General features: G+C 44.9%; 1 protein-coding gene across 1 annotated transcript; it reads left to right on the top strand.

The window, feature by feature from the left end:
• The first annotated feature begins 6,658 nt into the window (after positions 1–6,658).
• Positions 6,659–22,547, top strand: ANGEL1 (angel homolog 1). Its single transcript, XM_058807068.1, has 10 exons — positions 6,659–6,740; positions 8,426–9,025; positions 9,542–9,768; positions 10,337–10,406; positions 10,800–11,233; positions 11,906–12,032; positions 12,884–12,994; positions 14,139–14,208; positions 14,625–14,782; positions 15,620–22,547. Exons 1-10 carry the CDS (start codon positions 6,677–6,679, stop codon positions 15,787–15,789), a joined length of 2,031 nt encoding a protein of 676 aa, XP_058663051.1. The 5' UTR covers positions 6,659–6,676; the 3' UTR covers positions 15,790–22,547.
• The last annotated feature ends 67 nt before the right edge of the window (positions 22,548–22,614 follow it).

Below are 22,614 nucleotides of genomic sequence, written 5' to 3'. Positions count from 1 at the left end.
AGTTCTTGAAGGGATGAATTCTCTCACAACATCTCTCCTATGCATATAGCTCCTTCTACCAAAATGTAGCTGTCTTCAAACTCTAATTGTGTAATGGTTGTGTTGGACTGGGGAGACAGAAAGGTAAACAAAGACATACAGGAGTCCCTCCAGCCCTGTCTGTGGCCTTGTGGGGGTTAGAAGCACTGAGGGCTTGTGTTCCATGGAAGAGCATCAGTTGCTTTTGGAGGTAACTCCGTTAAAGGGCATCAGTTGCCACACAAAACTTTCATGTGCAGAGGATGAGAAACATTAGGGATGCCCAGGATTCCTATGTTTTTTTTACTCCCACACTATGTACTCATTGATGACTTCCAGGCCTGAGAGAGGCCTAAAATTCCTATTGCTGTTGAGAACACTGGCCCCACCATTACTGGCTACTCACCACCATAGCACTAACAATGTCTATGACACCTTAAGGTCCTAGAACATGCTGGTTCAGATTGATGTAAGGCTTAGCCAAATTTTGAATCAAGTGTGAGGCAGGCACCACTTCCATCAGCCTGTGTGCTTCCAAGTATATGGGCTTTGTGCCTGTAATGTCAGCAAAGGCCTTCTCAGGATCTATAGAGAAAAAGTATATTGATGAGTAGTGGATTGTGTCCCCATCTCTATTAAATGAATTAAACTACTTAATAAAATTAAGTAACACTATGCAACAATAGCACAGTTTTACTCCTTATACATTATCATCCCCTGGTTCTCCCCATGCCTTTGTCCCAGACTTTCAGGAGTAAATTTATCCTCCTTTCTTATCCACTTGTCATCCAGTGACTTGCTGCAGCTTCTCACCAGTCTGCAACATGACTGAATTTTTTTTTTTTTTTTGTGTAACTGAGAACTTTTGACATCAGGTAAAAACTTTTTTTTTCCCTTAATTTAAGCATGCAGCTTATATTGCCAGCAGAGTTAGGGCAGCTCAGAACATTCTGGCTTACAACCAGCAGAAAGAATGCCAGCATTTTGATCTTGGTGTTGTTGACACAGCTGCAGTGAGACATATCAATGCAGCTGGAGGCTGTATTTCCACAAAAACCTGTCATTTGGAATTCCTTCATCAGACTCCATACTTGGAGATCATATTTCTTCATGTTGTTATATGCATTCAGCAGTCTAACCTCAAGACAAATTCCCCTCTCAACAAAGTCATTTTCCAGTTCAGTCTGTAGCCTTCAACAAGATAGTCTTTGTTCTTGTGTTATTATGTTTTTTGACTTTCCTTCCATTTATAACATGTTAGAAAGTTCTCTTCCTAAATCATGGATAAATCCTACTGTTACAAAAATGATTGCAAGGCTTGTTTTATCAGATGACTGACTTCACAAGGCAGAAAATAGAGAGAGCCGCCAGGAAAGACTAGAAGGGTTGTGGCAAACCCATGGTGTGCAGACCACAAGTGCTACAGTGTTTCATCAGGAGTGCACAAACAGGGATGCAGTCCCATTCCTGGTTTCAGCTAGCTCCTCCTGCTGCTCTATTAACAACTAGAGGAGACAATAGGGAACAAATAAATAGCTCTGGTGTGTAGAAAGTAGTTAAAGAAAGATGTTTAATGTCAAAGGGAAAGCTCTTAAATGGAAATTCCCATTCTCCCCCTCTCCCCCCCTGCCTTTATCAATAGCCAGATTACATGTGGCTGTTAGAATTCTGGCAGGATCACGTCCTTGGTCTCCTTTTTTGATACATACCAGTTGGTAGGTACAGTTCTGACAGTATGGAAAGGCTAGTGAGTGCAGATGGTCAGAAACCATTCAGTTTCAACTCCTAGGTCAGTGTCAGGAGCTTGCATTGCCTTCTCTGCTGAGGCACCAGCCAGCAAGACAGACTCCTGAGGCTCACTCATTTTGGACATTTCATTCTGGTCTGCCATGAAGCAGATTCAGTTTGTCAATGCAAGCCTAGCAGAGATGTGACTCCCTGGATGTGACAGATCTTCCATTTCTCTGGCTGAAGCCCCTCTTCAACATGCTGTGAATGTACTCCTGCAACCCTGCTTTGTGCCCAGCACTCCCTGTGCACTACATGCCTGTGGTGCTGGTCCCAGTGTGGGGAAGGGCTAACTCTGGGGCTAAGCTTTCCTCAGGTTCTTCAGGCCATGTGCAGGGAACTCACAGTTCTCCCACATTAGGTTCTTATTCCTTCACAAGCTACCTTTTTCCCATTTCTCAATTTCTGAGCCCACCAGGCAAAGCAATTTTTTATCTTCATCCCGTTTCCCCACAAACATGCAAGCCAAAACCATACCAGCTGCTCCTACCTCTCTTGAACTGACTGACAACTCCCCAGGCACAGGGGCTGACTCTGTGATCAGACTCTGGGAATGCCTTGCAGTATACTTGTCCTGCATGGCAGAAGAAAAAGCATTTAAATGCCACTGTATATTGGGATTGAGTGTAAGCAGACTCACTGGAAGTGATACAGCTTCTCTTGTCCACAATTCATAATTTATTTTATAGTTATAGAGAAAGAGAATTTGGAAAATTCCCTTTTAAGGGGACTAAATGCATGAAAAAAAATTATGAAGTGTTATTTGGCCAAAATAATTTCTGGCTAATAGTTTAATACATATTTTTTTTTCTTCCATGAATCTTCCTTTTCAGTCCCTGTCAGTGCTTTTACTACCTTTTCCCCTCACTCTCTATTGCTCTTTAGAGCTCCAGGCTATTAATCTGTAATTTTGTACCCTTCCTGGGTGTCACCTAGCACTGATGTGGAATGTGGAGCAGTTTAGCTATTTATTCAGATCTATAAGGGGAAAAGACTGGCCAGCTGGCACCCACATCACCACACTTCAACCAGCTCTGCAGCTGCATCTCCTTTATTAAGACCCTTTCCTTCTGCCAGATTTTATTTGTCAGATGATGGGTTTACTTGCATTACTCTAGTGTGAGAAAGACAAAAGGAAGGGTAAAAATAGGCTTAAATCCCATGTAAAAAAGTCATGAGACAAGTCATGTGCCCAGTACATTAGCCAGTCCCACAGTGTGTGGATTGAGCCTTCTGAGGTAGATTTAGAAATCATTTTGGCACTTCATAAATTGCATTATGAGCCATTTAAATATAGAAAAAACAAGCCTAGAAGAGTTGTCCCCCATGCCTTACAGTAATTGCATTAAGAAACAATTGCATACATAACAACAAAGGAAAATAAGAAATTAACATGTAATGACTAAATGACAGGCCAAAGGAGGTTTAGAACTTTGAGGGGAACTGTAATGCTAAGTTAGGAAGTCAGGCCAAAGAGCTGTGAGCAGCCCTGGCACCTGACTCTGCTGTGTCCAAGCAGAGCCTGAGAGCAGCAGGTTCAGATAACCCTGCTGCCCCCATGCCCTGCCTGTCCTTCTGGGCAATGAAGAGCTCAGACAAGATCTGGTCTCAAAAGATGCTGAGCTCTGACATCTCTTAGAGGCAGTAGGGGCAGCTTGGTGGAGTGTCCTGGAAGCTGGTACTGCCAAGTCCTCTAATGATTCATTTTGCTTTTTCCAAGTGCTCCCAGATGGCAGCTCCCACCTCTGGCCACTGGTACTCTGGATCCCTGTTTGCCACCCTTGCTCTCATTGCTGCCTGGCCTCAGGAGAGAAGCCTTCCCAACTGGTGATCAGCCTGGTGCAACCACAGTCCCTCTTAGCTGCTGCTGATTTTCCTTTGGCCATTTCTGAGAATTTCTGGAGTGAGTTTGCTAGTAAGTAAGCCCTGCACCTGCATCCTTCTCAGACTCATTCTCAGTGTCACCACTAGTGAGTCACAGGTTCATCGGCTTTTTCTGTTCTGTAAATGAAGAGTTCACAGCCAGCTCCTAGATTCTGTATGTTTCTCACACCTACACAGTAAAAGCACAGCTGCTTCGTGTTAAAACATCTCCAGGAGGAATGATGCCACTTGTAAGACCTGAGTTCTTGATTTATGTTGCTTATAAACAAACAGGAGAATCCTATGTGCTGTTTGCAGGGGCTGTCCCGGTGTTGTGAGAAAGCCCTGCAGAGCCTGTGGTTGCCCTGTGCTGCCACATCACCCTTATGTGACCTCACCTGCACCTTCTGACTCCTAAGGGTGACATTCTGGGATCCAGTCAGCTGGGATCCCATCATTCTGGGATCCAGTCAGCTCACAATAACTGAGAATAGCTATGGTTTTGGCTGTGGACCTTCCCCCTTTCCCCCTAGATGTATGAAAAAGTCACGCGAGGCCATTGCTAAGTGTTCTTGTCTCCTTTAAGTTCATGTTCCAGTTTGTACAATTTCATGATAAAGTTAGACTATGGCAGTTATAGTGTTAAATGAGATGAAGATAGGAATGTATTCACCTTTTTAGTCTGGAACAGATTCAGACTTCCGTACTGCCAAATTCCCAGTATGTTCAGTAATAAAGTGTGGCTTGTAAACATGTCAGCAGTTAATGGGGCCTTGAATCAAGTACTCACTCATTCCACCAACTACTGTTGGTGCCAAAAGTGGTTCAGTGCTTATTATTTTACATCGTTTTACTGAGGACTTTGTGACTTTTCCTAAGGTGCTAAAACCAAAACTGTAACAGAAGAGGCTTTCTGATAAAGCTTGAGCAGAAATAATTTATAGACTTAGAAATATTTTTATTTCCCAAAAAATAGGATAATTTTTGTGGCTTTATTCCGTTAGGTTCTACAAAGACCTCTCAAACTGTCCAGTCATTAGAGACCGTGGAAGGATTACATTTGGATCAAAACCAAAATACCACAAAATCCAGTGGAAGGCTTGACCTTGAAGCAGGTGACCATTGTCAGCTTTGTTTGTATTGCCAAAATTTGAAAATATTTTTCTAGTGTAGGCCAAACAACTGTGGCTATTTGGCCACAGCTGCTTGCTGGTTTGTAGCACCAGCTAACATTCTTCTCTGATTTCAGTCTGAGTATTCTGATGTGGGTTGGGTCTGAAGATCTTTTCTTAGATCTTTCCTTTCAAGGAACAGGCTGGTTTTAAATGACCCAGTCATGAGCTCCTAATGTTGTAGATCCTTCCTCTGGAGAACATCCTACATTCTCTGACTAGAAACCAATGATGGATTGGTTACTGCAACAGGAGATGGGAGACCACAGTCTAGTGCTTTGCCAGAGACATCTGTGGGATTTGAGACAAGTCCCTGCTTCGATGGTTTGTGGTGTTCTGTAAATGGAGATTTGAAAAAGAGTGCTAGGATTATTATTTATTTACATTATAACATCATCTCAGATCCTAGCTGTGGACACTCATTGTGCTAATTACTAATGGGAGAAATGGGTCTCAATGTCTTCACAAAGAACTCCAGCTGAAAGAACCAATCAAGTTCTGGAAGAATGGCTGGGGGGATTTTACAAGAAATGGATGTTAATGTCTTTGAAATGGGCCATAATGTCTTAATGAATATTAAGCTGCATTTTTTGAAGAAGCTAGATAATTTGAGTTTCTAAACTTTAAGGCAATATGTAGTAGGTGGTTTGGGAAGTCTTTACCTTCCTAGTGCCTCAGCTAATGGGGAAAGGAAGAGGGCAACCTGCAGCCAGGAGTTTAGGAGAAAAGGAGGCTGTGTCCTCCAAAAATTTGAGAGAGACCCCATGGAAGTATGGCCAAGTGGACTCCATCCCTTTACTCAAAGTTGCAAGATTCCTCTGTCTCTTTTGTGGACACTGGCTTTTCACAGTGTGATTTTCTGCACCTCAGTAAGTGTTTCATTTAATTGTGACCCATGAGATGGCAGCTGGTCACCATGAAGGGGGCAGATTGGCAGCACTCATCAGTGCAAAAGGCAGGGATAATATGAATCTTGACTTCATTGCAGGTACTCAGAGTTTGGAAGAAGGCTACTGAGATTGCAAGTCAGAAATGTATATTTGGTGTTAAAAAGCTGTAGTGTGCTCAGCTCAATCTGTTTGCCTTCAGATGTTGAAAACGTGTGATTGTGGAGTGAAGCGCAAACGTTGAAATTCTGGACTTCAACCAGGACTTCGCTTTTCATATACAACTGCCTGGTTTCAGCACGTGATGGATTTCAACTTGCAAATGGCAGAGTACTCATAGCCAGGTGAGGACTGATATTGCCAGCCTCTGATGACCTCTCAGCAGCACCAAGTGAGGGCACACTCCTGCTCTGCTGTCTCCCCCACCCCATCGCCACTGCCGCCTAGAGGTTGTGCTTTGCAAAACCTTAGCAATTATCAGTGCTGTTCGAAAAGCCTGTGCAACATCTGGAGCAAAAGGTGGCTTCCCAGGGGACAAAAAATCATAGAAATTTTCCTGTTTGCATTTCTGGAGAACGGGGGGTGAAAATTTTTGTTTGAAACCACAAATTTCAGGGTGGCGGAGCCATAAAGCAAGCTTCACTCAGCCCAGGGTCACAGCTTCTGACCCCTCAGGCACAGGGCTGCCGGGCCCCTCCGCAGGCTGCGATCCTGCCCCACCCCGGCCGGGGCCGTCCCACCACGGGCCGCGGCCTCCCGGGAGCGGGCGGCCCTGGAGCGGCGCCCGGGGAGGGCCAGGCCCGGGCCGGTGCGAGCCCCGGGGGCCCGACGCGGTGAGTGCCCGGGCACGCCGGGCGCCGGCGAGCCCGCGCCGTGAGGCCGTAGCTGAGGCGGGGCCGGCGCGGCGGCGGGGCCGGGCTGGGGGCGGTGGAGGCCGGGCCGGGCGGCATGATCGGCACCGTGCTCTGCTACGTGCTGCTGCCGGCGGCGCGGCTCCTCCAGGCCCTCCGAGGTAACCCGGCCCCGGGCGGGCGGCGGCGGGGGCAGGGGGAGCTGCCGGGGGTGGCCCGGAGGGGCGGGGATGTCCCTCGCCGTCCCCCGCCCCGGCCTGAGGGGGTGCGGCCCGGCGGCCGGGGTCGGCGCAGCTGCCCCGGAGCTCCCCAGGCCCCGGCCTTAGGCAGATGGGGCGTGGGGCTGCCGGGCCGGGCCGGGCCGGGGCTGCTGGCCCCGGGCAGCGCGGGGAGCGGCGTGTGTGGAGGGAACAGCTGCCGGCTGTTGTGCTGCAGAGGCAGAGTGCGCTTTGCGCAGGGGCTCCAGCTCCTGCCGCCCACCTGCTCTCCAGGCTGGGGGAGATACTTGGAGATGGGCAGCTCAGATATCTGTGATCCCCCAAGGACCTGCGGGTGACTTCGTGGATGGACTTATGTTTTGTGTGCATCGCTGTTTCACTTAGTTTCCCTAGATCCTGCTGCTACTTTACAGTCCCTGATTGCTGAGCTCATGTAAAGCCACCTTCCAGCCTGAAACTGTCCCTGGGCCTGTAGCAACTGCTGGACTGGCACGCTGTCTTTTTTCATAGTGAGCAGCGAGCTGACTCCTCTCAAATTCAGCTCCTATTGTGTATTAACAGGCTTTTGCAGGCACTCATCGTGCCTGGTCAGGGGCGTGTGGGAACATTACCTTGGTGTGTTGGTGTTTCTGACATTAATGAACTTAATTACAAACCGACAGAGAGGAGTATGGTTCTTAAAGCTCCATTTCTGACACATACAGAAAACTTTGACACAAAAGATATAGTAAAACTATACATGAATGTTGCTGACTCCTCTATGTTACTGCTCTGGCTGACTGACAGGGATGCAGAGAAAAAAGTGATTTGTAATCAACAGTAATTGCTAGTTAACAGTAGGGACAAGTGTCTGTGCAGAATTCATAGCGAAGCGTAAATGCCGTCTCTTGTATAGATGCAAGTGAAAAGAATCTCTGTCTTTTTCTACTTTACCGCACAAATATTACTGTGTTCAATGTTACATTAAAAACAGTTTAAAATGGTTTTATTTTTTTGCCACATGTCAGTCATCAGGTGATCTGTAATTCTTATCAGGATTTCTTCTGTGCATATACTCTCTCTAATGAGGCATATGTTGGTCCCTATGTGTCTTCATTTTTCATCTCTTAGTAACAGAATGGTTTTTCTTCTACAATGCATTCTTGTGATGTATTTTACTCTCTTAGCTGACTGCTATTTCTTGCTCAGTCCCTGGAAAGAAACTTGCTCCAAAATATGGTCTCCAAGACCTTAGCTTCTTAGCCCATGCACGATAAACTAACTTTTAGAGACTTTACATATGTTGCTGAGAGCTGATATTTCCACAAGGCCTTTCAGCTTGGCTGACTCTCTGTGCTGCTGCATGAGTTAGAATTACATTCTCTAGATTTGATAAAGCCATTGCTGTTGTGTGCAGTTTCAGTGGCTTGGACTAATATGACTGGATTTGGACTGTGGCTTAGCATTCTGGAGGAGGCAGGGGAAGTTATTTAGACTGTAACTGTTTTCTCTCAGAGAAATAATTTGTTTGGGTTACTATACTGAATGGTTGTATTGCACAGAGTTACAGCAAATGCGTTGGAATAAGAAAATAATGAGTGAGAAAGCATTTCTGGCTGTTTGATTTTGATTTTGTTTTTAAATGACAGATGCTTTCTTTACCTATCGAAAGAATGTGCTTCTGGCGAAGAGCCCGTCCACCCAGATAGAAGGTGTCTTTGCTGCAGCCAGAGGAAGATCAGTTCCAGAAGAGCAAGAAGCCCTTCTCCAGCAGTGGCTGGAGGAAGGAGCAGGGAATTTGCCAGCCAGTGAGAGTGTTCCAACAGTGAGGAAAGTATCAGTTACACTCACTAGTGACTGGTTAGAAGGTTCAGAGCTATTGATGACCAGCCTCAGTGACCTGAATATGTCTCCGGAACTCACCCAGTGTGCTGATCAGCAGCACTTGGAGCTAAATGCCTTGGCTTCTTCAGAGCTGCAAGATCATGCAGTGGCTGAACTGGCCAGATTACCATCAGAGGAAACAGAGACTGTAGCAGGCAGTGCCCCTTGGGCAGCTGTGGTCCCACAGACAGATCACCAGACAGCTGGCTGTGCTGGTATCAGCGTGGAGGTGCTGAATGATGACCCAGCTGTGCTGGCCTGGAGTTTAGCATGTGATGCAGAGGCAGTGCCACCAGTGCTCCCAGCCCAGCCCATTCAGGAAGCGGTGCCATTTTATCCTGTCTCATCGGAGGTGCCCTATCATGGTCAGTGATGGCTCTGAATCTAATGTTTAGTTTGGGTTTGGCTTTTGTAGTGAATGTGGTCAGGTTATTGTGTTTGGGCTTGCTGTCAGCAAGACATTGATTGCCCCTGCAGAGTTGACAGGATCTGCTAGTGAAAACTGTAAAGTTGAGTTTTTGCTGAGGAGGGGCTGGTCACAGCTAGTGGTTTCTGTGCTGTGAGACTGTCTGGTCTGAATATCAATATATGTTACTTACTGTTCTCAAATGCTGGCTTTGTACTCTAGGAAGCAGTGAAAAGTGGGTCTGGTGTTTCAGTATGCTTGACTTTGGTCATGTGTTATGCCATCCCTACAGACAACTATCCATAGATATCCAGAAAGAGCACCTGAAAACCAGAGTGGGTGTGGGTTTGCTCAGAGGCTAGAGTGCCCTAGCTTGGGGAATGAGAATGGCTGTTCTCTGGGTCCCAGGGGAACCAAAGTATCAGCAAGGTACCTAGTGCCGCTGTAACTTTGCTTTTTTGTCTTTTGCATATAGAGATCTTATGGAGAGACTGGGAGGATCTTTCTGTCCAGCCCTGTGTCTTAGAGCAGGTCTCCAAAAACACTCCCCTGTTTGAATTTCGAGTGATGTCTTACAACATCCTTGCCCAGGACCTGGTGGAGCAGGGCCTTGATCTCTATGTACACTGTCATCCAGACATCCTGAACTGGAACTACCGCCTTCCAAACCTTTTGCAGGAGATCCAGCATTGGGATCCTGATGTAAGTATGACTAAGCCCTCTCTACATCAGTGTCACCAGAATTCGAATTCCTTGTTTGATCTAACAGTATTATGAAAAGAAAAAGATGGGGGCAAGTCCTAGGAAGATACTGCCTGCTTGGTAACTGGACACTGATTGGTCTGAGAGTGTGGACTTTCACAGACCATGTTTTTGGTGTCTGTCTTGCTTTGGTTGTAGAAATTAGTCATACTTTGATAGCAGGGCTTAACTTTTATAAACACCGGAAGTAGAGGAAGAAAGACCTGTCTTCTAAGGCAGTACAGGAGGAGAAGTCTGCATAGAAGAGGACTCCATGAATTTCTTATTCTTTGAGTCCTCTTTGTGGGATGAAGGATCTTTTATCTCATTGCTGGAAAACTGAATGATGTGCTACTGTGACCCAGAAAGCTAGTGCTTTTCATCTGGAAAGTACAGGACAGAGTTGCAGTGGTGACATTTCTGTTTGGAGGGTTGGTGTGTGAATGTACTTTTCCACTTTCTTCCTTCCCCAAAACAAGGTAACTAGCAAATACTTGTGGAGCAAGTGAGGTCTCTGCCTTCCTTCCAGGTTCTGTGTCTCCAGGAGGTGCAAGAGAACCATTACTGGGAGCAACTGGAACCAACATTCAAGGAGATGGGTATGTCCTGCTTTTGTGAGTCTGTACATCCAGCTCATGGGACTGGCCAAGCAGTGCTTCCTGCTTAACACCTTCAAAGCGCTCAGTTTCAAGAGATCTCTTCCTGTTTGCAGGTGGCTGCTGGCCCTACTTCTGAACTATCTGCCTAGACCTTTATCCTTTCTTTTGCAATTGATGTCTCTGAGTTGAAAGATCAGAATAACAAAACAGAGGGCCCTAGAAGGACAAGGAGCGAGGAAATACCTCCAATAATTAATAAATGAAGGGTGGTTATTGGAAAAGAATTGGGTATATTGCTGTACCCCAATGTAGTAGGAACCTTTTCTATACAGACTTGCTGAGCCTGAGGTAGTGACTGGATAAACCTTTTAATAGGTGCTGGTTTCTTTTCAGGCTTTGCTTGCTTCTATAAACGGAGAACTGGGACGAAGACAGATGGATGTGCAGTGTGCTATAAGCGCAGCAGGTTCCAGCTGATCAGTCTCAGCCCCATAGAATACTTCCGGCCTGGCCTGGACATCCTCAACCGGGATAATGTGGGCTTGGTGCTGCTGCTGCAGCCTGTGCTCCCAGAAGGTCTAGGTCTGAATGCAGTCAGTCCTCTGTGTGTGGCCAACACTCATGTGTTGTTCAATCCGCGTCGAGGAGATATCAAACTGGCCCAGGTGGCATTGCTGCTAGCAGAGATTGACAAAATTGCAAGAACTACTGAAGGCAGCTACTATCCTGTCATCTTGTGCGGAGACCTGAACTCTGTACCTGATTCTCCACTCTACAAATTCATCCGGAATGGTGAACTTTCCTACCATGGGATGCCAGCCTGGAAGGTAGTTGCCAGCCAGAATTGGGATTGGATAGCTCTTTATTGTCTGCTGCTAGAGAAATGCATGGCTGCATTCTTCCTCTTGTGGGGAAATAGTCTTAATACTGAATAAAATGATTCAGCAGTCTTCCCCAGTGTCTCCAGCACTGCAGGGGAAAGAAGCAGACAAGTGCGTGCATGTTGTTTCCATCACTGCTCTTCTGGTTTCTCTTGGGGCACGCTTATGATAATAGATCACTTAATATCAAATATTTTTTTTCCTTTCCTATGGAATTTTTGTGCCTGTGTGACTGGAAGTGTAGGGAAATGCAACTCCACCAAGACTTACTGAAATTTTTTGTGGATGTTTGTTCTAAAAAAAGTTCGAAGTGGGTCTCTTGTGGTTGTCTTACTGTGTGTCTGTGATCAAATATATGGTTGTCATTCAAGCTAAATCACCACTTCAATAAGATACCTGTAAAGTATCTTGTCAGGTGACTTTTAGCTAATTATATCTGTCCCCTACAGCTGAAGGTTTACTATAGCTTTACCATACTCTGAATAGCTTAGCTCATGCCTTTCTAAGAGGGCATTCTCCTGTCTTGCTCCTGGCAAGTGTATATATGTACATTGTCTATAGCTTGCACATCTGCTCTCTGTCCCTGATGATTGCTCTCCTTTCCTGGCCTTCTTGCAGGTGTCTGGTCAGGAAGACTTTTCCCAGCAATTGTATTCACGGAAGCTGCTGGCCCCACTGTGGCCAAGCTCACTGGGTGTAACAGACAAGTGCCAGTATGTCACTCTGTGCCAGCCAAAGAAACCTGGTGAGCTCCAGTATTCACTGACAATATGAGTTTGCTGAGGATGGGCAGTTTGTGGGCCTTGCTGTCTCTCTGAGGAGCTTGGGCATGTGCTGCATGAGGAACTTGACAAAGATTCTCTCCTTCTGCTTTGTATATGAGTTAAATACATTTTTTTCCAGAACCTATTGGATTTCTGCCATTTTCTTTCTCTAGTGAGGAGAAGAATGTTCCTCTACCAGTAACACTTGCTCTATGTCTCTTTCATATTCCCAGACTTACACTTCTGTGCAGTTGTAAACTATGTTCAGCAGGCATTGCTTTAATCTCCGGGTGTTTGGGGTGTGGTTTTGGATAGTATTTGCAAACCACTGTAAAGAAATCATTCCTAAGATCCAGTTACAATCGTGTCTCTTCTCTGCATCCATTGAGAGGACTAAAAAAATTGAGCCCACACAAAATAACTTTTGTTAAAATCTTGAATGTAGAACTTGTATTCACCCTGATCTCCAGAAATGTTTTTCTCAGCAGACATTTCCTGGAGTTGCACTAATTGATCTGCTTGAAAGTCCCTTGAACTTTTGGTGTCTCAGAGAGGACATTCTTACTTTGTGCTGACAATGACTGTTGCATCTGAGGGATAGGAATAGATGTGCTCTGTTCTTCTACTTTTACACATCTTTTCTACATGTAGTTGTCAGGTGATAACTTGATACCATTCTAGTCTCATGGTATCAGAGTGCTTGGGAACAAAAGCCTCTCTCAAACTAAAGAGCTCTAAGAGGCCCAAAGGTCTGAAATACAGGTGGTCACACCCTGGAGGTGTGACTTTGCTGCAGTTACTTTCTTCTTTTAATTGGTGCTTTTCTCTGCAGGGAGACGTGAATACAGCCGGGACTTCCTGCTGCAGTTCCGCTTTTGCGATGCTGCCTGTGAGCGACCGCCGCAGCTGGTCCTCCTGGAAGGTGTGACAGATGCTAAACCAGGTATTGACGGGAGACTTTGCAACTTGCCACTCTCCTCGCTCAGTGGAGCCTCTCTTCTGAGGACAGACTGAGAGAGTTTGGACTGGAGAAGAGAAGGCTCCACTGAGGCCTCATTGTGGCCTTCCAGTACTAAAAGTGTGCTTATAAAAAATGAAGGAGAGTGACTATTTACGCAAGCATATAGTGATGGGACAAGGGGAATGGTTTTAAACTTCCTAAAATACTTTACATAGAGGGTAGTAAGGCATTGGGCCAGGTTGCCCTGAGAAGTTGTGGATGCCACACCCCTGGAAAATGTTCAAGGCCAGGTTGTATGGGGCCCTGGGCAGCCTGATATAGTGGGTGACATCCTTGTCCATGGGATGGAGGGATGGAACTAGATGATCTTTAAGACCTCTTCCAGCCCAGGCCATTCTGTAACATGAGGTGGAGGTAATGCCTGTGAGGAAAGGGAAAGGCAGAAGGGTGCCTTCTGTGACCATGATTAGATTTCATGAGAGCTCAGAGAAGTACACTTTCCTCCCTCATACACACTGACTGTGTTGTTTGAGATGCACTGATATTCAGCTTCTTGAAGCTCTTTCCTCTAAACTTCTTTTAAGCTGAAACAGATATGTATATTTCTTTTTTCTGCTTCAAGACTTTGGTGGCAGAGAACAACCTGAAGACTGTAATGGTACATGGTGGTCCCAATATAGATGTCTGGGGAAGCTGGTACCCAGTAGACATTCCTGCACCTCTGGGCCTTGTGGCATGGCTGGTTCTGCTTTCTCCTTTTCTTTTCTGCCTTTCTAGACACCGTTTGAGTAAGCTGTAGGCTAAGACAAGCAAACTTTCTTTTGAGAGCAAATGTTGAAATACCCTGGACTTTGGTAATATTGAATGCTTTAAGGACATGTCCTCAGCAGGACAGAATATGAGTTCCCAGTTGTTTGCACTGATCTGCTCTAGAGATGCTCCTGTTAGTCTTACAGCTTGTGTTTTCTTTGGATATTTTTCTTTATGATATTCATGACTCGAAGCTATCTGCTCTTCTTGGGCAAAAAGATTCATTTGGTTTCAGGAGAAGCTTCTCAGACTTGGGATGAGCAGCCTGTTCTGGGATCTGTGTAGGTCTGGCTGGAATCTCTTTGCTCCTTTGCAGACTGCCCTGCACACTGGCCCAAGCCTGCTGCCATGGTGAAAGACCCTGATCCTCAGCCATTCGTCCCAAGGTAACTTGGTGCACCTTCAATGGCCACAGTCTTCAAACTCAGCCTTGTTTTCCTGAAAATCTGGCTGAAGGAAAGACTGAAGTAAATGTGAGAGTGAAAGAGGGTAAGGAGGGCTATCTGGAAGAGCTAGGTCCGCCCAGGATTGTCCCAGCAGCAGGATGCTGTTCTGTCAGCATTATGTTGGTGAGATTGAGAATGAAGGGCATAGGCATATACAGGACTGGGTATTGAAGGCAAAGGAAATTTAGAGTCTGTCTTGCTTTGGTGTAAGTGGAGCGAATAGTTCTGAAAGATTTTATGTGCTCATAAAGTAGGAGTAGTTCAGACAGTTGCATCAGCAAGGGAACATTCAGCTGTGACTGCAGTACCAAAAAGGCATAATTCTCTTTCCTTTCTTGGTGGCTGTTTGTGTGCAGGTGTTCAGGTGTTATCCAGCATGGCCTCAACCTGACCTCTGTCTACAGCCACTTCTTGCCACAGAGGGGACGCCCAGAGGTCACAACAATGCCCATGGGGCTTGGAGCCACTGTTGATTACATTTTCTACTCAGCAGAGCCTGTGGAGAACAAGGCGGGTGAGTGTGGCAGTGCAGGGCTTATCCCTGTGACATTGGAAGAGGCCTGTAAGACAGGCCAGATGGGCAGTGCATTTCATTAGCTGGTGGATCTACAGGATCTGTCTTTGAAATAATACACAAGGTGGAAGTAACATTTGCTCATGTACCATGAGAAGACACTGTTTATCTTTGCTGTGAAAAAAATGAGGCTGCTTACGTTCATGTAGACTTCTGAGGAAGCTAGAACAGAATAGATTCTTTTCTTCTGCATAAATATCTTACATGTGCTCCTGATAACAGGCAGTGCTGGGTCCTGAGTTCAAGGCTTGGACTTCTGGTCACTCTGAGACCACATGCTTGCTGTTCTTGGAAGGAGATGACTTCGGTTCTTTTCCAGTGGCACCTTCTCTCTGCTGCCTGAAACAGGAGTTCTGTTCATGAACAACTGCATGTAAATGCATCCAGGAACTCTCTTAGAGCTGATTTGGGTCATGTCAAAATCAAGTTTGGGGAACCAATTAGGAAGGAAGAGATTAATTCCTCCTCAGGGGAGAATCTGAAGCTATTGCTAGGCCGCAGATCAAGAAAGGAACTTCTCGTGTAAGCAACTACCTGGTGAATTTAGTGTATTCTTGCTTCCTATGCCTGCAAGTATATGAAACCATGAACAGCAGTATTGTAGGGTGCACCCTGCTTTCACATCTAGGCTCAAGGGTGCATGCAGTGTTTGTGCAGGCAGTCTTCATTTATCAGGGAAAGAACAGGAGAGGATTGACAAGCATCCCTCTGTGAGTGTGTAGAGTTAATCTGTGGTGCCAGTCTCTGGTTGATGTTTCTTCCCATTTTCTTTGTCAGGTCGCAGGCTGTACAAGGATGGAGCCCTGAAGCTGCTTGGCCGTCTTTCTCTTCTCTCTGAAGATGTCCTCTTGATGGCAAATGGCTTACCAAATCCTTTTTGTTCATCTGATCATCTCTGCCTGCTGGCTAGCTTTGGCTTGGAGATCTCCAGCCTCAGAGAGAGTTAGTGTTGGTTCCCTTTCCCTAAAGAAAAGTTGTTCTGAATACAGCGGTCGAGACTCTGGATTGCACAACCTGCTTGCAAGAAAACCCTTTTCCTTGTCATGCCCTAAAAGTCCTTTTCTCCCCTCACACCCTCACTAAACGCAGGGATGGGGGAGTTGGAGCACTTTTTGCATTGGTATTTTCTGCATCTCTGCAAACCTGAGCTGTGTTCCTGAGCTAGGCTGATAGGTGTATTCAGGCATTGGCATCTCTTTAAGAGGTCCTTGTTCCACTGCCTTGGTTAGCAGGTGTTTTTGTGCTGCAGGAACCAACATAATGCCCATGGTTATTTGTCCCTGAGTAAGATTTTCAAGGAGCTGGAAAAGAGAGGGGCAATGCTATCTGCTTTTGGTTAGTTTAATTGCTACCAAGGAGCATGGACTGTATATGCCAATACTCTTTTACACCAAAACAAGTTCTTTTCATTCTTTTAATTTCTCAGTAATAGTTCAGTACTTTCAGGGCTAGTTGTTGTGTTGCCTTTTAGATTGGATCTGCTAACTGCTTAGAAATGTCTTTTACTTAATAATCTGTAAGGGCTGGCTTGCTGATAGAAGGGTTTGTGTGGTGTAACAGTTTCTACAAGAAATTGCTTGCTGTGACTAATGGACCAGGGAATGGGATTGCCAGGAATGGAACCAGGGGTTCTACAGAGCCACTCACAGCAGCTCTAGAGCTGCAGCAAAAGCCTAGAAGCCTTGGGGAAGGCTTCCTTCCTTTCTAGCAGTCTCAGAATGGTACCTAATATGTCATTTTTAGCAAAAATATTTAGGACCCTCACAGTGAATGTCCTGTGGAAAAAATTACCCTGTAAGGCATGATTACCCCAGAAGGCTATAACTCTGGTTGTCCCAAAAGAGAGATGAAGATGGAAAGCATGTGAGAGTCAGCAGAGCCATCATATGGAAGAGCTGGTCTTGTCACTTGCCCTGTTCTTTGTGCACTCCCTATTGCAGTCAGCCTGCCCAGGGGTCAATAGCCAACCTTCAGTATCCATCTCCTGTGCCAGACTGAAGTCCATGCTGCATCCTTCTGCACCCAGCCATGTTTAGGTGTAGATAGAACCCTTAGGATCAACTCCTGACTCTTGACATGTGTTGGGAGGACGGGGAGGGCTGTGTAACTTGGAGCCAGACTGCAGTCACTTGGATCCCAGTGTACCTTTGGTGTCCAGCTTTTTGTCCAGTACAAAAGCTGTACCTGTTCCTAGAGTAAATTCCCCAGTTCAACCTGACATTTGGTGCTCCGTTTTTCCCTAAGAGATGAAACCAGTCTTGCCAGAAACCAATATTGGCAGAAACATGAATCCTCTGTTCACAAACAAGGCAGGAAATCCGGTCCCACCTCAGGTTTTTGCAGGAAGGTACAGCAGACTTAAAACATTGTTTGTTCTTCATGCTCTATATTGAGGGACTTTGATATTTTAAATGTTACTTTCCTGATTGAAAAATAAATTACTGTAATCTAAGAAAATACCACAAAGTAACTGTGGCACCTTGTATTTCTGGCTGCTGAACCTCTGAAGACTTTCTGGACAAGGTTTTGCTGGCTGCAAGGTGAAATAGGGCAAATTGGCTACACAAGAAAGTGATGAGGGTTGAAGAGAGGGAAGCAATGAGCCTAATTTAATCTCCCAAGACATCCCTAAATCCCAGAGGTGGCTTCTTTGGCATTGGGCTCGTCTTGCTCCCTCCATCCCCTACCTCCTCCCCCCCACCCCTGAAAGATTTGCATTCAGGATCCCTTGCCCTCCTCCCTAAGAAAGGAATACAGCTGATTATTACAGCGTCCTGAGTGGTTCGCTGCTGGTGAGAGAGAGATGGTGAATCTTGTTTCTTGATCATAAGGCTGGATTTATTGATATATGATATATAATACATTATAACTATACTAAATAGAATAAAGAGAGAAGTTGCAGAGCTGCTAAGCTAAGCTAAGAATAGAAAGAAAGAAAAGAATCTATAACAAAGTTGTGTCCAGGGACTCTGTCCCCAGCCCGCACCCGTGACTGGCCTTCAATTATAAACATGGGAACATGAGCCAATCAGGGTGCCCCTGTTGCATTTCACAGCAGCTGATAATAATTGTTTACATTATCTTCTGAGGCCTCTGCCTTCCAGAGGACGCAGAAATCTGAAAGAAAGGATTTCTGTGAAAAAATGTCTGCAACAGCTGATCTTTTACAGCTCACTTCTGTAAAGTACAAAAACAAGGTGTGTGTGGGGGTAGGGAGTTATGTTCTGTGCTCTTGTGAGCATGTAGGGACTGCATATTCCCCTCTTGCCCCGCCAGATGGTGTGGTATTTGGTGATGTGTGGATGGCTTTTGCTACCATTTGTGAGTTTCTGTAAGTGAACAGCAGTCTTGGGGGGGTGTGAATAATTTTGCCCTTAGGTAATAGATTTGGCACGGCACTGGCACATGGGGGGAGGGATGGATGCAGAGATATACATTTATATGATTATGTTTGTCTCACAGTTTGAATGATTTCTGCAAGTACTCTTACTCTGATTTTGTAAGCAGTTGTATTTATAAAGGGAGGGAAGGAAAGGGTGAACTGACAGCTTTGTTTTCTATCTGGCTCAAAAAGGTTGCCAGAAGGCAGCCTGGTTGCACATGACTCCTTCCTGCTGTTAACATTGTAATAGGAAGCTTAGAAGACACTAAAGGTTTAACAGCAACCAACAAAAGCACCACAAAAAATTTTGTGACACATAGTGTTGGCACTTAGAACTTTAGCTATCCTGAGTCTGAGGTCAGTTGGTGAGGAGGGGTGTGTCTGTGTGTGTATGAAAGCTGCCCATAAGAGAGCCAGACTCAGCTCCAGCTCTCTTGAGACCCATGAGGTGTACACCATACATCAGCAGATGAACTGGTTGTGCCTGCACTGCCTGAAGCACCCTGCCAGTCCTGTGATACAACTCAGGTGGAGAACCTGTGTTCCAGTACCACAGGTGCTCTTTCCATTTTATATAAACCAAAACCTTGTCTTGTGGGCAAATTGCATGGAAGCATCTCAGGGAGCTTTTAAGGTTCCAGCTATATTTTGCTGGAAAATCTAATGTTGCACAGGTCAAACTAATGCTTTCTCTTTCCATGCATGAAATAATGTGGTATGCACTTGGAATTGTTAAGTTTTTGAACACTGGATATCGAGTCGTGCAGAGAAACCCCAGGACAATGCCTATAAGTCCACTTATTCTTCTTTCTGGAGATTATGGTGTTCCCAGGGTGACTTGCAGCTCTCAAAGCCCTGGCTTACTCATGCTTTGTTGGGCACTCATAGCTGAAACTGTGGCAGAAATGCAGGACCATGGCTAGTGACTGTATAGAGACAAAAAGGCAGAGTTGAAAACTTGATCTCTGTGTTTATTTTGACCACTGTCACAGGAGCTCTGGTATGGACTCTTATGGAGGTGGTCTGTTTCAGGAAAATAAAAACCCCTGTGTTCTAGAGCAATTTGGAGTTAATATCAAATGGATCTAGAGACCTGTGAGTGCCTCTTGACTATGTGGGATTATAGGAGAGGTTTGGAAGTGGGGTTGGTAGAAAGCTCCTAACTGTAAAATTGCAACCAGCATATAGTTGTTGGGAGAAAAATAATGTGTTTTGTGATGCTTAAAGGATAGTACCCACACATACAATCAGAGCCTGTGGTAATGAGCATTGTAGTGGGGTGCAGAACTGAGATTCCAGATGTAGCTCTTAAAACTGTTTCTGGACCTAAATGCATGATGAGTTTTCATTAACACAACTTTCTGATGAATTACAGAGGGTTATGAAAGTAGAGCCAGCAGTATCTGCAATGCTCAGAAAGGGAAGGTGTCACAGAGGTAATTACCAGCTACATGACCTTACTAGTGATGTAGAGTTCAGGGAGACTGGTGCTTAGGGGAAGTGATGCCAGAGACTGCTGGCAGTGTGTGTACATTCCCTCTTAGCAGCCTCCTAAGCTGCTGGAGCATGCATCTGTTAAGACAATCAAGTATTTGGCTAAGTATCTTTACTAAAAAACTGTTTAATTTGCACCACCGCTGCTAGGCTGTATTTAGTTATTCTATTTAGATAGAAGTTGGACTTCCTTCATTTTCTCAGTTTTAAGTTCATTGCTCCAGGAGGATGCCCTTCATAATCAGTTTTCCCAATTACATGAGATGGGAGGAGTGGTAAACAATATAATTGCTCTATCTTCTTTCCTCTTTGTAATAAATGAAACTTGGCTGCTGTTTGAGGTCTTCTTTCTCCATGCCTTTTTCTTATGAACTATATCTCTAGCAGCTGTTTTCCCATGACTACTCTATCCAGTTATCTTTCTGAGTTACTGATGTTTATTTTTTCTGCAGCTGTATTTCTTCAGTTAAAAGTCATGGGTGCAATTCTCTAGGGCAAAGTGTTATTATAAATGCAACATATACATGGTGTCAAGATGTAAGATAGTGGGTTTCCTCACCTCTGAAAAATTAAGTGGGAGGATTGGGAGTTCTGGAACCAACACATAGATGGGAGTAACACTTGTTATATAAAACAACAAAACCGGAGTTTCAGATTTATTGTTAGTGCTCTGTACGCCACCTGCTTTGTGGAGGCAGAGCTCTGAAATATACTTGACCTTAGTTTGTCTGCTCTGAGGAGTCTCCAGGAGGTCCTAAGTTCAGCATCTCAGTGGATCAAGGTATGATCCTGCTCCTAACGATGTGTTGGTGATGGTGTTGGCAAACAGTCTGCAAAGCAGGGTGTTGCTGCAGTCCAATAACTGCTCCCAATGCCACCACCTCGGTATTGAACATTCAGTGGATGTACTGTTTAGATATTTGCAGACATATCCATGGGTCATCCAAATGAACCTTTTTGTTGCTTACCTCAAGGGGGAGCACACAAGCCTCAGTGGGATACCATCTCCTTTCAGGCTTGCTGTTGTGCAGACTGATTGAATTGCTGGCTGTGACCTGCTTCTTACCAGACTGTAGCTGCCTGGCCTGTAGTGCTTCCCGTAGCACTGTCATGTTGAAATGCACAAGCTGAATTGAATATTCTCCATTGTGTTTCTAACTATGACACTGAGTTTCTGAAGGGAACTCACCTGTTACAACAATAACCAGGATGACAGATTAAACAGCTGGCATGCTTCTAACTCCTTTTGTCAGCTGTAAATGTTTGGCATCTCCTGTCAAGGCAAGTTGACCTCCTGCTTCCACTGAAAATGTCATTCTAGTCTTGAAGATATTTTTCTTTTTATTTATTTAAAAATTTATTTATTTTCTTTCAGATTTAGACTGTACATTCTGTACTCTTGTATAATAGCTGGAATATTTTTTAAAACTTTGATAAGACAAACACAGCAGCTTTCAAGGTCCAAGTCTGGCAGATGGGAGGACTAAGCTAGACTGGCTTATGCTACAACAAAAGATGTATTTGTTCCATCCAGTCTTTAATTTCTATACATCAGAAAAAGAACAAAAAAAACCCCAACCAAACCAAAGACCAAAAAACCACCAAAAACCAAAACCCCAAAAAACCCTTGGCTTCAAACCTTAGCAATTTTATTCAGTTTTTTGTTATTTTCTTTCTGGATGCAAAGCCTTATATTTATTCTATATATTTACTTATTGGCCAGTGCCTGGAGCTGCTCTTGAACTGGGAGTAGATGACTGCAGTATTTATTCTATAGTTATTTCTCTCCTCCTTTCCTCCCTTAAAATGAGGTTAGAGAGAAGATAGCACTCCCTCTTTGCCAAAATAAAAATATAATCCAGGAAAACAAACCTGGTTAACTTAATTCTGTAATGGCCTGCTATCCACAGCATGTCATATGCCTTTGCCTGTCATAATCCTGCAGTTGCTGCATGAATGGTGCTCTTAAGGCTCAGTCTCACTCTCTCATGAATGAATTTCTGTGTGCTTTTAGACATGTGAGAACCTTAAGTCTTGGGCCTCTCAGTGTAAAAACTGACAGGGTGTGGTTTTTTTGTTTCTTGGGGTTTATAATTTGTTTTCTGCTTCAACATATTGTTTATCCTTCCCACAATGAAGATTTTCCACTTATGGTCCAAGCAGCATAATCTCTAACTTGAAAACTAAAACTGCAGGAACAACCAGTCACAGGGGAAAAGCCTGATGTAAGAGGGAGCAGAAAGTCTGTGGCTGCTTCACTGTTCTCACTCCACCCTGATCTATACATCCATAGGGGATATAGGAGTTACCTGATTTAAACCAAAATCTGTAAGGCATGGAGCAGAGGGTGTTTTCAAGCAAGCATCTGAAGTAGATGCTTAGAACTGTGCAATTGCTTTCCCTCAGGGCAGAAGCAGTTAATATAATTAACTTGGCTAAGATGGACTATTGCATGTGCCTTTCTCTTTGGAATAACAGGTCAGAGAATGCTTATTCCTTTCGTATACACACTGTAGGCTTGCCTACATACTGGCCCTGGTCCCAGCTCTTACTCATTTCCCTAGAGAGAAGGGCTATGTTATGCCTGAAAGATGATAGCCTGAATAAAGTTGGATCCCCTTGCTGGGGATCCTTGCACTGAATCTTGCAGCTGACTGTCCTTTATTAACCCAGCATTTGTCTTGAGCAGTCCTGGTGAGGTCATTAGTCTGGAAGGTCACTAAGCAGACTTTGAGGAGAATTGCTTTTCAGGCCAAGAAGGGAGACTGAATTGCACATAGACAAGTTGAGCAGTGCAAGAAGAGGTTTGTATTAACCCTTACGCTATTGTTTGGTACACTATTGTAAGAGTGAAATTTTTCATGCTGCCTGCGCTGATTTTTTTTTCCATCCAGCC

Source organism: Ammospiza caudacuta, chromosome 6 (genome assembly GCF_027887145.1).
Source record: "Ammospiza caudacuta isolate bAmmCau1 chromosome 6, bAmmCau1.pri, whole genome shotgun sequence".
Classification (NCBI taxonomy): domain Eukaryota; kingdom Metazoa; phylum Chordata; class Aves; order Passeriformes; family Passerellidae; genus Ammospiza; species Ammospiza caudacuta.
The sequence above is the reverse complement of the archived record's forward strand: the minus strand, read 5'-3'. Positions and strand labels throughout refer to the sequence as shown.